Consider the following 16506-nt stretch of genomic DNA (forward strand, 5'->3'; position numbering starts at 1 on the left):
TGTTTACTCGTTTGCTTATCCGTGTTAACTCGTAATTTCTTTTCGACTCGCGACTTGTCTCTGATAAAGGCTTCGTTTTCTTCTTGGTAGCACTTTTTAGTGGGCTTTGAGTGGCGCTGGGTCGTTTGCCGGCTGTGGAAGAATCCATGTCTACCCAAACAGAAGTTTGGATCCACCGCGCTCGTCTTCTTCCTGAATCTAAGTCCAGCGCCGTCGAGAACGCGCATACAGCATCATGTCACGTCACATCCGCAGCCCAGCGCGGGAAAATCGGGACCGACTTGCAGCAAATTTTGAAAAAAAAAAAAAACAGCCCCAAGCTCCTTTAACTGTGGTTCATAAAACCTTCATATGTGAAACATTGATTTTGTTTAAGTTTCTTTCAATCAAACATCTGTATTAACCTGGTGAACAAACATGATCATGATTTATTTTAATTATTTGATATCCTGATATAATAAACTGCATGTAATTTCTTTTTGGGGAAAATAAAATATGAATGAAGTGAACTGACTTTGGTTTAATGAGTCTGTAAAAACAGGGAGACACAGGTTTCTATTTAAATCAGCGGTTTTCAGAAAAAATATTTCCAATTCCCCAAGGGGGGCCTGACTGAAACAGTTTGAAACCACTGGCTTGAAGCTCCTGAGAGGTTCCTGGTTCTGGGTGAACCGAGGGGGAATCACCACTAGAGGGAGTTTGAAGCCAGTTCCTGCTGCTGCTGCTGCTGCTGCTGGGAGGATGGTAATGTTAATGATAATATAATAATTATGATGATGATAATAATAATAATAATAATAATAATAATAATAATAATAATAATAATTATACTACTACTAATAATAAGATTAGATTGTTCCTAATTTCTCCCTCAATGGGAAACTTCATTAATGATAATAAACAGAATAATTTTAATTTTTAATAAAGTAAAAAAAAAGTAAAGTACAATGGGGAAAAAAACAACAAATTACAAATTATGCAATAAAAAAAACACTTTCCAATAAACGTAATTTAAAAAAAAAAATCCAACAGAGTTATAAAATAACACAAAATAGCTGTCGTCAAACACAGATAGTCGTATTCTTTTTTGATTCAAAGGAAAAAAATATGACAATGATGCTAAAAAGAGAGAGAGAATAAAAAAAAAAACACCTAACTTAACAATTATCATGATATTTCTTCATCAAACTGGCTTTTATTATTCTTTTAAATGTTATGTTTGATTTGCATTCTTTGGTTTCTGTATCCAGATTGTTCAATAAACTGAAACCTTTTACAGAAACACAACGTTCCACTAATTTGGTCCTGAATTTTGTTTTTTTAAAGATCTCTGTTCCTTTTAAGTTATACTTATTTTCTTTCTTTTTCATATTTTTTCCACTTCTGAGTAATACTTCTTTCTGCAAAAATGGTTAATCTCAGAAAGAATAAAATAAAGACCGGTTCCAAGGTAGCACCGACTCTTTGCTGGTCTGCTGAATGTCCATCATGCTTTCTGGATTGATCTGCAGTAATGTTTGCTTTTCTTAAGCCCTTGCTGATGTCTTTCCCTCCTAGGCTAAGTGCTTCAGGACAACAAACTGGCACAACATTTGCTTTTATAGAAGTACAAACTTGTTAAGTCCCGTGGAAGTGGTTGGTTGGGCCGTTGTTAATGTTGCCTACTTTATTTTCCTATTTTTGTCTTTATCTTTGGTTAAAAGAAGCGTGAACTTGCATTTCCACGACTGCAACTGCTTCCTAAACTTCACACAATCGTGTTTATTCAGTTAAAGTCAGTCCTTGATTTTCCCCGGACCGCCCGGACCCAGAGGAAGTTGTGAGGCGACCTTGTCTCCGGTTACTCCGGTTACTCCGGTTACTCCGGTGGTTTTAAAGTCTCTGAGATACACCACATAAAATCATTTATTAAGTTAGTTAGTTAATCTTTATTTCGGTCAATTATAAGCATGAAAATCAATAAGCAAGATAATAAACATTTACAGGTTTTTATTTGGTCAACATGGTGATTATTTTGACCCAAAAGGTCTGGGTTTAAAACATAACGTTTATCTTGCCCACCGTTAACATAATAGAATACGCAAAAAGAACAAATGAAGTATCATGAGGCTACACAAAATAATAGTAATAATAATAATAATAATAATAATAATAACTGTAATAATAGTAATAATAATGATAATGTGATAATAATGATAGCTCTGAAAACAGAAAGTGAAAAGATGCTAAGGAAACCGACAAAACCAATTTAAGTTGTCATTTCATCTCATGCATGTGTATTGTGTCTATACATCAAATCCTACATACTATACATTCAATTCAATTTTATTTATATAGCGTCTAATACAACAGATGTTGTCTCTAGACGCTTTCCAGAGATCCAGAACATGAACATAAACGTAAATATAATTATAAATATAAATATAATCCCCCGAGCAATTATTACATAAACAATGACAGGTAAATGGCAGAAAAGCCTTAAGCCAAACAGTGGCAAGGAAAAACTCCCCTTTAGGAGGCACGTAGGCAGGTGGAAGCAGCAACGGGATGACCGGGGATGGGGGGGGGGGCCGGGACCGCAGGCCAGAACGCAGCTCCCGAGGCTCCGGCCTGCAAACATGCACAAAAAAGAGAAAAGGGGGGGCCAGCATAAGAAACTACAGGAGCGATGGACAAAACGATAGCTATGACATTTATAAAAATGGAACTGGAGAAGAGAGGAAGGGAAAGGGAGAGGAGAAGAAGGGTGAGAGGCACCGCCCAGCGGATCATGTCGGTCCCCCCTGCAGCATAGGCCGATAGCAGCATATCTACCTTGAAGCTATATTTGAGACTAACTATTATAGTCTTGTTCTATAGCTGCAACTATGACTACTGACTTTAACACACTAGAGTTTACACTACCTAGAGATTTACCAACACCAGCTAGAGGTTTACTAACACTAGCTATAGGCTTTACTAAACAGAAAGGTTTTAAGTTTAGTTTTAAAGGTGGAGGTGGTGTCAGCCTCCTTAACCCAGATTGGAAGTTGGTTCCATAGTAATGGTGCCTGATAGCAGAACGCCCGCCCTCCAAATCTACATTTAGATACTCTAGGAACTACGAGTAAACCTGCACTCTGAGAGCGGAGAGCTCTGCCAGGAACATAAGGCACTATCAGGTCTTGTAAATACTGCGGAGCCGAGCCGTTTTGGGCTTTATATGCAAGTAATACAATTTTGAAATTGGATTCTGAATTTTCCGGGTAGCCAATGCAGCAACGCTAACACTGGAGAGACGTGGTCTCTCCTGTTGATTCCTGTCAGCACTCGTGCTGCTGCATTTTGGATCAGCTGGAGCCTATTCAGCAAATTACTTGGACATCCTGCTAACAACACATTACAGTAATCCAGTCTAGAAGATACAAACGCATGAACTAGTTTTTTTTTTTTTTTACTTGTCTGCACACATATTAATGATTGATACCATGACGGTAGAAACCAAAAGTATATATATGTGCATTATTACTATATTTAATATATATACATATATATACGCATACATATGCGTACACATACATAAATATACACATACAAACCCAGTGATTTTTTTTTTTTTTTTTTTTTTTTTTTGGGGGGGGGGGTGACGACATCCACTGCCAATCCAGGAAGCAGGAACACACGGAAACACACGTCAAGCACTGGAAATCTGCAACAAAAAACCACAAACAAAGCACGAAACCGGCACGGAGCCAACCAAAACAATAACAGCAATCGACCTAAATCTTGAGATCTGATTGCAGTCTGAGCTAAGCTATCGCTACCGCTACCTAAACCCAAAAACTAGAGAGCCAGCATGCAGGTGAACAAGCCAGTGTGTATGTCTATGTGTGTGTGTGTGTGTGTATGTATATGATCATGTGTGTGTGTGTGTGTGTGTGTATATGCGTGTGACTAAGTGACTGTGTGTGTGTGTGTGTGTGTGTGTGTGTGTGTGTGTGTGTGTGTGTGTGTGTGTGTGTGTGTGTGTGTGTGTAATAAACCAAACAAAGCTCTACCTGAAGTGTATCTATAGTGGGGGAGGGGGGGGAGCAACCCCGCCACCCGCGAGACCAGAGGCCGACACGGAAGAGCCCGGAACCCAGGCCACCGGCAACCCCACAGAGGGGAGAAGTAGGAGGGAGGCAACCCACCGCCTGCGAGCCCCCCCCCCCCCTCCGGCGGCGGCCGAGGGGGTCCGCGGGCGGGGCCCCCACGGCGCGGGAAGAAGCAGCCAGGGATCCCGCGGCGGCGGACCGCGACCCAGGCAATCCCCGGCCACCCGGTCCGGGCCGGACACGCGGGCCAGGAGGTCCTCACCCTTCAGGCCAACGACCCCCACCCGGCAGGGGGCCAGCCTGCCCGGAGAGACAGAGCCGCCCCGGCCGCCGACGCGGGCAGGCGCACCCGCCCCCCACGAAAGTGGCCCTCCAAGACCAGAGGGGCGCCCCGCCGCAGAGGCAGCGGGGGGGACCGGAGACGGGCCCGGAGAGAGGGAACCCCCCAACAAGGCGACACCCGTGCAGGCCCGACAACGGAGGGCCCCAGACCCAGGCATCCCATTCATTCATCCATTCACCTATCCGATATCTATACTAATAATAATATGATATACTATACATAATAATAATAATAATAATACTAATAATAATAATAATAATAATAACCATCTTTGTATAATATAATAATGATAAATTATTAAGTTTTGATGTCCTGCCAATGGAGGCCCAAATCCTCCATGGCAGGACCCTTCCATACCGCATTCTCACCGACACAGACACACAATCACGCACCGTTTCCCCCTCCCCGGGGGGGTCCAGCACCGCCAGAAGGCGCCCCAGGCTGCACGGCGAGCCCCGCCAGGCCCGGGTATCCCGACCCACCTATCCCAGGCCGGTGAGGGAACGCGGGTGATGTGGGACCCCCTCCCGCCCCTGGTGTTGAGTGCATGTGATTAATGCCATAAAAACAGGGAGGGGGGAGGGCCAAGTATCGATTTGACACCGACCCCCCTCCTCCCGAACTACGTGTCCTTGTCAAATGTATTTATTAAGTGTTGAATGTGCAGTGTCTATTTTGCTGTTAAAACCATGAGGCGGGGAGTGCCGGGCCACGCGGGACAGTGCCCCCCACGACCCGGACCCCCCGCCCTTCGCCTATGTGCGTATGAATCGTGTAGGGGGGGGAGGAGGGGGAGCGGAGGCCGAAGCCAGGAAGCAGGACCAGCAAAGCCGGCCCTGATAAGACACCCGCGTCCCCCCACCGGCCATCCATGAACTAGTTTTTCTGCATCACTCTGCGAGAGGATTTTCCTAATTTTTGCAATATTACGGAGATGGAAAAACACTATTTTACAAACCTGATTAACATATGGTTTAAACGACAAATCCTGATCGAAAACAACACCAAGGTTTCTCACAGTTGCACTGGAAGCCATCGCAACACCATCTAATCCCTTCCTAAGATGCTCTGGACCAAGAATGATAACCTCTGTTTTATCTGAATTTAGAAGCAAGAAATTTCTGGACATTCAGTCCTTGATGTCCCTAAGACATGCCTGAAGTTTAACTAACGGTTCTGTTTCATCCGGCTTCATAGACAAATAGAGCTGCGCATCATCAGCATAACAATGAAAGTGTATGCTGTGATTCTGGATTATACTTCCCAATGGCTGCATGTATAAACTGAACAAGATTGGCCCTAGCACTGAACCCTGCGGAACACCATAACAGACCCTTGACTGTTCTGACGAAACCTCATGTACATGAACAAACTGGAACCTGTCAGATAGATATGATTTAAACCAACGTAGAGCTGTCCCTTTAATCCCAACAACATGCTCTAACCCAGGGGTTCTTAACCTTTCTGACCTCGGGGCCCAATTTTTTCAGTACAGAGTGGCCCGGGGCCCGTTAAATATTAACACTGTATAGCAGGGGTATTCAACTTTAAGAGGTCCATTTAGAGAAAATTTACTCAAGCGAAGGTCCAGAACATCATAATATATATATATATAAATATATATATATATATATATATATATATATATATATATATATATATATATATATATGTGTGCGTGTGTGTGTATATATTCAAGTAGCCTCATAGTTGTATCAACATCTGCATCTGACTGTTATATTAAAAAAAAGTACATATTTGCCAATTAACATGTTTAACTTGAATTAAACATATTTTTTTCTCTTAAAAATAAAGTAGATTTTATTTTATTTTTCAAATGCTATCTTATTTTATTTCTCTACCAGCAGTTTGAATTTCCCCTTTTCTTTGTTAATTGTCTCAACACATTTTTATACTAAATTAATATAAACACATCTTAACAATTTAACAGTTTTGCAGTTTTTCTTTCTTCCCCTCTTACAATCTTATGCCCCCCCTTTCTGTTGTTCAGTGAGAGAACTGAGCTCTAATTTCTCCTGTCAGGACTTTAAATCTGGGCTGGATGGTGTCAGGTTCTCATATGCATGTGGAGGTGCTCATTGATGAGCCTGAAACGATATTTAGTTTTAATTATGTTCACTGTGGAGAAAGCTGCCTCACAGCTGTATCTGGACCCAAACATGTTTTAATATGGTCAGTTTATTTTTCTGTGACTTCAGTTCAGACTTGAGTGGATATGTTTGATGAAAAACTTTGTGTTTTGTTTCAGTGGCGTTTCACTTTCGCACTTTGAACGCCACGGTCTCTGAACGTATGAGACACTGGTTTTGTCCCAGTGGGAAGACTGAACAGGATGAATTTGTCCATTCCGGGTCGCATATTTAAAAATACACCGAGGACAAAACTTAGTTTGATTTTACTTTAAGTTATTTACATTAATAAGTTGTCAGGACTCAGCGTGTCGGGTTTCATCCGAGCCTGATCAGCTGCAACGGGCACAGCCCGCACCGCAGCTCTCTGGTCGCGCTGCAGCAGTTACTTTCCGATGCGTTTGAGAAAGCCCGAACAGTCCAGTCCAGCAGACACGACAGCCCACGCATCTACATCTACCATCCTTCAGCAGTAACGACGGAGCCCACCGCCCGAGCGGCAGCCTCAGCCGACCTCCCCGGCCGCGGGGACGCGTCGGGATAAATGATTACGCCGCGCTCGCTTGCTCTGGGCGCAGACCCAAGTAATCGATCCCTGATCCTGGCGGATCTAAACCTACTCTGTGCAAAATGAAGGATTTTCTCTGTAAATACACACCATTTCTCTTACTATTACACGTACAGCTAGCTGAGTGTCTTCTTCTCCTCATTTGGTTGGGAGTTGCTATGCAGTCCCGCGGCCCCCGCGGCCCACACGTACAAAACAGAATTATTTTTGGCGGCCCACTAGATGGCGCTCGCGGCCCAAGTGTGGGCCGCGGCCCTATGGTTAAGAATCACTGCTCTAACCTGTGCAGTAAAATGCTGATCTATAGTGTCAAAAGCAGCACTGAGGTCCAGTAGAACCAGTATGGACACTAATCCCTTATCTGAGGGCATAAGGTCAGTGTTTCTAAGCTTTTAGATTTATGCAAAACGTACAGAGTGGCAATTATTTTGTTAATTGTTTTCTTTTTAAAAAGGAAAACAACAATACAAAGATACAAAAAAGTACATTCAAGTCCCTTGATTATATTTCTGAATAACCAGTCAAACTCCACTCCCTGCTGATAAGAACATGTAAATCTACCTGTTGACGTCAGTAAATTTAATAGGTGAAACTCAAAGTTCATTCTTGTGACTGAACGGAGCTGAGACGCCATTTCAGGGGGGAGAATATGAACTAAAAACCTGAAATAAAAGGACTTAAATCTGTGATTCAGAGGGACATGCAACTGGTGAGTCTACCGATTGAAGGATACTTCAAAGATTTGAAGAAATGGATGAAAAAACTCTTAAAGATTTCCTGAGCTGCCACGTTTGTTTAGAGACTTTCAAAGATCCGGTGTCTCTGAGCTGCAGCCACAACTTCTGTTCAAGCTGCCTGAAAGAGTTCTGGGAACAAAATAAAAACAGAAACTGTCCCATCTGTAAAAGAAAATCTTCTAAAGATGATCTTGATGTGAACTTTTCACTGAAGGAACTTGCCGACTCTTTTGCTGAAACACAGACAGGTGTATCGTCTGAAACTGAAAAAGAAGAAAAGAGGGTGGAGGAAGTTTGTAAGAAACACCCAGGAACAACTCCACTGTTCTGTAGAGACGAACAGAGAACTGTGTGTCCTGTCTGTGAGTTTTCTCTGCACCAGAACCACAAAGTGGTTCCTGTAGAAGAAGCAGTCGGTGAGCTGAAGGAGCTGCTGAAATCTGACTTAAAGTCTCTGCAGGACAAGAGGAACAAATACAAACAAGTGGAGAAAACATATGATGATCTGGTTCAACATTCCAAAAAGCAGCTGTTGTCCACAGAGAAGCAGATCAGAGCAGAGTTCAACAAACTCCAGCAGTTCCTGAAGGAGGAAGAGGAGTCCAGACTGGCAGCTCTGAGGGAGGAAGAGGAGCAGAAGGGGAGGAGAATCAGCGGGGAGAGGAAGAGGATCCAGGAGCAGATCTCCTCTCTGTCAGACAGCATCTCTGCTGTGGAAGAAGAGCTGCAGAAAGACAACATGACGTTCCTCAGCAGGTTTAAACCCACTCGGAACAGAGCCAGAGAGCAGAGCTCAGTGTCAGATCCACGGCTGCTCTCAGGAACTCTGGTAGACGAGGCCAAACACCTGGGAAACCTGGCCTTTTGTTGTGGTATGGTTTTTAAAGGACCCAAGTGCAGGGAGAGAGAGGGAGGCCAGAGGCAGGAGTTCTCAAAAACAAAAGGATTTAATCCAAAAAAGGCAAAACACAAGGCGCTGCAGAGCAGGATAAACAAAAACCAGGAACAGGGAAAACCGACGAGGAGACATGGAGGGAAGAACCAGTACGGACCGACAGGGAACCAAGGAATGACAAGACAAGATATACTGAGGGGATAACGAGACAAGACGAGACACAGGTGTGGACACAATCAGGGCAGATGGGACACAGGCGGGGCAAGACAGAACTGAAAGTTACAAACACTGGGGGGGAAGTGTCAAACCCTGACAGTACCCCCCCCTCAAGGGACAGATCCCAGATGTCCCCAGAGTCCTAACCCAGGGTGGGCGGAGGGGGCCTGGAGGAGGGCCCAGGCCACACACGGCCAAAGTTCCGGGGGCCGACCTCGGGACCGGGCAGACCAGCGAGACCGCTCGGGGGGGCGTCCCCGAGGCCTAGGCCTGGGTCTTGGCGGGGGGCGTGACGGGGATTCTTGGCGTGGCTCGGGGACTTGACAGGGCTCGGGAACCTGACGGGGCTCGGGAACCTGACGGGGCTCGGGAACCTGACGGGGCTCTGGGACCGCCTCAGGAACCGAGGGCTGCGGGACCGCCTCAGGAACCGAGGGCTGCGGGACCGCCTCAGGAACAGAGGGCTGCGGGACCGCCTCAGGAACAGAGGGCTGCGGGACCGCCTCAGGAACAGAGGGCTGCGGGACCGCCTCAGGAACAGAGGGCTGCGGGACCGCCTCAGGAACAGAGGGCTGCGGGACCGCCTCAGGAACAGAGGGCTGCGGGACCGCCTCAGGCACAGAGGGCTGCGGGACCGCCTCAGGAACCGAGGGCTGCGGGACCGCCTCAGGAACCGAGGGCTGCGGGACCGCCTCAGGAACAGAGGGCTGCGGGACCGCCTCAGGAACAGAGGGCTGCGGGACCGCCTCAGGAACAGAGGGCTGCGGGACCGCCTCAGGAACAGAGGGCTGCGGGACCGCCTCAGGAACAGAGGGCTGCGGGACCGCCTCAGGAACAGAGGGCTGCGGGACCGCCTCAGGAACAGAGGGCTGCGGGACCGCCTCAGGCACAGAGGGCTGCGGGACCGCCTCAGGCACAGAGGGCTGCGGGACCGCCTCAGGCACAGAGGGCTGCGGGACCGCCTCAGGCACAGAGGGCTGCGGGACCGCCTCAGGAACAGAGGGCTGCGGGACCGCCTCAGGAACAGAGGGCTGCGGGACCGCCTCAGGATCCGGAGTCGGGGCTGACAGGAGGCGGGGAGCCGGAGTCGGGACTGACAGGATGCGGGGAACCGGAACAGGAGCAGACAGGATGCGGGGAACCGGAACAGGAGCAGACAGGATGCGGGGAACCGGAACAGGAGCAGACAGGATGCGGGGAACCGGAACAGGAGCAGACAGGATGCGGGGAACCGGAACAGGAGCAGACAGGATGCGGGGAACCGGAACAGGAGCAGACAGGATGCAGGGAGCCGGCGTCGGGGGGCAGAGGATCCCCGGAGCTGCCCGAGTGGGGACCCGGGTCCGTGGCGCTGGCTGCGGGGGTACCCGGGTCCGAGGTGCCGGCTGCGGGGGTACCCGGGTCCGAGGTGCCGGCTGCGGGGGTACCCGGGTCCGAGGTGCCGGCTGCGGGGGTACCCGGGTCCGAGGTGCCGGCTGCGGGGGTACCCGGGTCCGAGGTGCCGGCTGCGGGGGTACCCGGGTCCGGGGCGCTGGCCCCCCCTCAAGGGACAGATCCCAGATGTCCCCACAGTCCACATCCAGGGCGGGCTGGGGGGGAACACGGGTCCTCGGAGCTGGCTGAGGGGGGGCACGGGTCCTAGGAGCTGGCTGAGGGGGGGCACGGGTCCTCGGAGCTGGCTGAGGGGGGGCACGGGTCCTCGGAGCTGGAGCAGGAACAGGGGTCGATGCGTCCAGGACCACCGCTAGAGCAGGAACAGGGGGCGATGCGTCCAGGACCACCGCTGGAGCAGGAACAGGCTGGGGCTGGCGCCGTCGCTTCCCCTGGGGCTGAGAACCCCCGGGCCCGCCTCGAGCCAGGCGTGTTCCCCAGAAGGGGGGAACAGGCTGGAATGCGTCCAGGACCACCTCGGGAACAGGAAGAGGTGCGTCCAGGGCCCCCACCGGAACAGGCTGGGGCTGGCGCTGACGCCGTCGCTTCCCCTGGGGCTGAGAACCCCCGGGCCCGCCTCGAGCCTGGCAGGTTCCCAGAAAGGGGTCCCCATTTTTCTCTGCCTCTCGGCGGAAGAACTCAAAAAGAGTAATATACTCTCCCGCTGGGTCCATGTTGGTCGGTCCGTTCTGTTGTGGTATGGTTTTTAAAGGACCCAAGTGCAGGGAGAGAGAGGGAGGCCAGAGGCAGGAGTTCTCAAAAACAAAAGGATTTAATCCAAAAAAGGCAAAACACAAGGCGCTGCAGAGCAGGATAAACAAAAACCAGGAACAGGGAAAACCGACGAGGAGACATGGAGGGAAGAACCAGTACGGACCGACAGGGAACCAAGGAATGACAAGACAAGATATACTGAGGGGATAACGAGACAAGACGAGACACAGGTGTGGACACAATCAGGGCAGATGGGACACAGGCGGGGCAAGACAGAACTGAAAGTTACAAACACTGGGGGGGAAGTGTCAAACCCTGACACCTTTAGAGTCTGGGAGAAGATGGGGGACCAGGTCCACTTCAGCCCGCTGGTTCTGGACCCAAACACTGCAAACCGCCGTCTCTATTTGTCTGCTGATCTGACCAGTGTGAGACGTGGAGATACAAACCAGCAGATTCCTGATAATCCAGAGAGAAACGACAACGGAGCCAGTGTTTTTGGTTCCGAGGGTTTGACCTCAGGGAAACACAGCTGGGAGGTGGAGGTGGGAGATCATCCTCACTGGGCTGTTGGTTTGGTTAAAGACTCAGTTGACAGGAAGAACAACACATTTGTTTCACCTAAATATGGAATCTGGTGTTTGTTTCATCGTGATGGAAAATACACCAATGGTGCTGGTAAGACCGTCACGGTGGAGACGAGTCTCCGGAGGATCAGAGTCCAGCTGGACTATGACGGGGGGACGGTTTCCTTCTACAACCCTGAAGACATGACACACATCTACACTTATACAGACACTTTCACTGAGAAACTCTTCCCTTATTTCAATGTTGGAGAGTCTGGTGATGCAAAAACGTCTGAGATCAGAATCTGTCAGACAAAGAATAGATTAACCTGAGATAAAGAAAATATATGTACCGTATTTTCCACACTATAAGGCGCACCTAAAAGCCTTTAATTTTCTCAAAAACCGGCAGTGCGCCTTATAATGCAGTGCGCCTTATATATGATCATTACGGTAATTTCTGTTACTGTAGTCAGGGGGATTGTGGGTAATGTAGTCAGGGGGATTGTGGGTAATGTAGTCAGGGGGGTTGTGGGTAATGTAGTCAGGGGGATTGTGGGTAATGTAGTTGGTGTCGCCGAAGTAATGGCACTAAAAACGTCAGGAATCGTCACAGACGTTCAAGACAACAGCAGCGACGCTGACTCGCATAATGGTGACTTTGACGAGCAAAGCTGTTTTTTATTTTGTTAAAGTTTGACATACGGTACTTTTCTTCTTGTTTTTGTTTTTTTTTTGCATTTGCTGTAGCATTTCCTGTAGCAGCTCCATCAGGTCGATACGTAACTCAACCAGAGCCACTATAGTACGGTATTTTACCAGATATTTAGTGCGCCTTATAATGCGGTGTGCCTTATAGTCCGGAAGATACTGAGCCTATGTGTCTTTAATGTTTTGATGGAATAACTTTTCCAAGAGCAGGATTATTTTAAGTAAAAAGTTCACATGTGCAAACAAACGAATCTCAAAACGTTGAAAATACGACACATTTAAATATTATTGTAAAACATTCAGCGTATTTGTTCAGCGTTGAATAAGATACCAAAATATAAAGGTTTATAAAGTTGTGATTCATTTTATCTAAGATTATATTCATGTTATAAATGTGCTGGAATCACTGGGATGAGATTTTATTTTTTACTTTCAAACTTTACTGTTTAAATAAATGTTGTAACCAGTTAGAAATATGACATAAAAATCCACCATGTTCCTAAATCTGAGAGCTATTTTTAATCAACCTGATGATTTCATGACATTCGAAGAGTAAAAGTCAAATAAAATCGGTATTAAAGAACATATTTCTGTGTAAATGTAAGTGTTCAAAAGTCAGAGTTTATAAGTCGCTCCTCAAGTTTCAGTCCAAAGATCAGAGTTTTTAAACAAACTGCAACTAAAAGATACTAAAACATGAAAAACTGTTTAAACGTCTAAAAACACAGCTGGTTCTCATGTGAGCAAATGTTTCATAATTGTTGCTTCATATCTTTTTAAACCGTTAAATGTATCATGTATGTTTATTTTATCATTCTTAACTGTGGTTCATAAAACCTTCATATGTGAAACATTGATTTTGTTTAAGTTTCTTTCAATCAAACATCTGTATTAACCTGGTAAACAAACATGATCATGATTTATTTTAATTATTTGATATCCTGATATAATAAACTGCATGTAATTTCTTTTTGGGGAAAATAAAATATGAATGAAGTGAAGTGACTTTGGTTTAAAGAGTCTTTAAAAACAAGGAGAAACAGGTTTCTATTTAAATCAGCGGTTTTCAAAAAAATATTTCCAATTCCCCAAGGGGGGCCTGACTGAAACAGTTTGAAACCACTGGCTTGAAGCTCCTGAGAGGTTCCTGGTTCTGGGTGAACCGAGGGGGAATCACCACTAGAGGGAGTTTGAAGCCAGTTCCTGCTGCTGCTGCTGGGAGGATGTTAATGTTAATGATAATATAATAATTATGATGATAATAATAATAATAATAATAATAATAATAATAATAATAATAATAATAATAATAATAATAGTAATACTAATTATACTACTACTAATAATAAGATTAGATTGTTCCTAATTTCTCCCTTAATGGGGAACTTCATTAATGATAATAAACAGAATAATTTTAATTTTTAATAAAATAAAACAAAGTAAAGTAAAATTGGAAAAAAACAACAAATTACAAATTATGCAATAAAAAAACACTTTCCAATAAACGTAATTAAAAAAAAAAAAATACAACAAAGTTATAAAATAACACAAAATAGCTGTCGTCAAACACAGATAGTCTTATTCTTTTTTGATTCAAAGGAAAAAAATATGACAATGGTGCTAAAAAGAGAGAGGGGAGAAAAAAAAGAAAACCCACCTAATTTAACAATTATCATGATATTTCTTCATCAAACTGGCTTTTATTATTCTTTTAAATGTAATGTTTGATTTACATTCTTTGGCTTCTGTATCCAGATTGTTCCATAAACTAATACCTTTTACAGAAACACAACGTTCCATTAATTTGGTCCTGAATTTAGTTTTTTTAAAGATCTCTGTTCCTTTTAAGTTATACTTATTTTCTCTTTTTCAAATTTTTTCCACTTCTGAGTAATATTTCTTTCTGCAAAAATGGTTAATCTCAGAAAGAATAAAGTAAAGACCGGTTCCAAGGTAGCACCAACTCTTTGCTGGTCTGCTGAATGTCCATCATGCTTTCTGGATTGATCTGCAGTAATGTTTGCTTTTCTTAAACCCTTGCTGATGTCTTTCCCTCCTAGGCTGAGTGCTTCAGGACAACAAACTGGCAAAACATTTGCTTTTATAGAAGTACAAACTTGTTAAGTCCCGTGGAAGTGGTTGGTTGGGAACGTTGTTAATGTTGCCTACTTTATTTTCCTATTTTTGTCTTTATCTTTGGTTAAAAGAAGCGTGAACTTGCATTTCCACGACTGCAACTGCTTCCTAAACTTCACACAATCGTGTTTATTCAGTTAAAGTCAGTCCTTGATTTTCCCCGGACCACCCGGACCCAGAGGAAGTTGTGAGGCGACCTTGTCTCCGGTTACTCCGGTTACTCCGGTGATTTTAACGTCTGCACTTATGTTTCCGTGGCTCTGAGATTCACGTAAAATCATTTATTTATTTCATCCAAAACAAGTGAGAGCTCATCATTTATGTTCATCAGTTCATCTGCTTTGAATCGACCCCATGTACATCAATTAATGCAAGAGAAATATGGAATAGTTGTGACAACGACCTAAAAAGGTGCAGTTCGATCTACAAGTTCAAGAAAACGTTTAAAGAAAATATTGTAAATAAATATAAAATACTATTACTATAAAGTATATTATCAAAAACATTCTAGAATGTGAAACGTCAATTTTATATTTTGTCTCATTTATTTTTTTGTCTTCTTTATGCATTATTTGTTTCCACAGATTAATGCTAATGTTTTAGATTTAAGTCGATCACAAGATAAAAAGGGTGTAAACTACGGCTTCAGCCTACACCTTTTTGGCAAAAACAATGTTTATTTTACTTTTTTCATTTTTTGTTTTGTGAAAATGGCTTAACTTGTACAAGGCTTAAGACCGAAATAAAGACCATTCATTCATTCATTCATTCATTCATTCATTCATTCATTCATTCATTCATTCATTCATTCATTCATTCACATTCTGTACGTGTTATTCCTTGGTGTGAGCAGCAGACAAAACAAAAAAATGTGTGGCAAAACATTTGCTTTTATAGAAGTACAAACTTGTTAAGTCCCGTGGAAGTGGTTGGTTGGGAACGTTGTTAATGTTGCCTACTTTATTTTCCTATTATTGTCTTTATCTTTGGTTAAAAGAAGCATGAACTTGCATTTCCACGACTGCAACTGCTTCCTAAACTTCACACAATCGTGTTTATTCAGTTAAAGTCAGTCCTTGATTTTCCCCGGACCGCCCGGACCCAGAAGAAGTTGTGAGGCGACCTTGTCTCCGGTTACTCCGGTTACTCCGGTTACTCCGGTTACTCCGGTTACTCCGGTTACTCCAAATTACACCTGCACTTTGGGTTTGTGGGAATTGAAAGGACCAATAAACTAAACTAAACTAAACTAAAAAACTACATGTAAAAACATAATGTAATAATATATAAACATGTTATAATGTAATAATATATATATATACACATGCTATAAGGTAATAATATATGTTTATATGTTATAATGTAAATATAAATATTACTAAGAATACTATAGAAATATTCATTTAAAGAGCATATTGCAGGTTGGAGACCCCTGTGAATCAATGTGTAGGAAAATAATGTAGGAACTGAATTTTGTCTAGCTTTAACTTCTCCCAAAGTACTCTGAATTGGATTGAATCATACATATCTGCAAGATCACAGTGTGTTAGGATACAAAACATGAAGTCAACATTACGCAACAACAATCTTGGGGTACCGCAGGGGTCAGTGCTAGGTCCACTGCTTTTCAGTTTGTTTATAAATGATCTGCCAAGTTGTTGTCCTTCGAATGTCACCTGCCAAATGTATGCCGATGATACTGTTCTGTATGTCCATGCAAAGGACAAAAAACATGCTGCGCAAGAACTGACAGATGCTATGACAAATGTGTATAACTGGCTTGAGAAATCCCAACTATACTTGAACACATCCAAGACTGTGTGTATGTACTTCTCAAAAAGAGCAAATACTGACAGCGATACCAACGTTTCTGTGCAAGGCAAAACAATTGAGGTGGTACAAGAGTTTAAATACTTGGGAATCACTCTTGACTCACAACTTCTCTTTAAACGACAGATAAAAA

General features: G+C 44.4%; 2 protein-coding genes across 2 annotated transcripts in view; both read left to right on the top strand.

Annotated features, from left to right (window-relative positions):
- LOC133419537 (nuclear factor 7, brain-like) overlaps positions 1-12207 on the top strand; it is a 37559-nt gene extending 25352 nt beyond the window's left edge. Inside the window, exon 2 of the mRNA XM_061708756.1 lies at positions 12076-12207. The gene's annotated coding sequence lies outside the window, so the exon portion shown is untranslated. The remainder of the gene's footprint in view (positions 1-12075) is intronic.
- LOC133419740 (nuclear factor 7, ovary-like) lies at positions 7820-12180 on the top strand. The gene is made up of 2 exons (XM_061709145.1): positions 7820-8768; positions 11459-12180. Exons 1-2 carry the CDS (start codon positions 7888-7890, stop codon positions 12027-12029), a joined length of 1452 nt encoding a protein of 483 aa, XP_061565129.1. The 5' UTR covers positions 7820-7887; the 3' UTR covers positions 12030-12180.
- Positions 12208-16506: the final 4299 nt, after the last annotated feature.

This window comes from Cololabis saira, chromosome 19 (genome assembly GCF_033807715.1).
Source record: "Cololabis saira isolate AMF1-May2022 chromosome 19, fColSai1.1, whole genome shotgun sequence".
In the NCBI taxonomy this organism is placed as follows: Eukaryota; Metazoa; Chordata; class Actinopteri; order Beloniformes; family Belonidae; genus Cololabis; species Cololabis saira.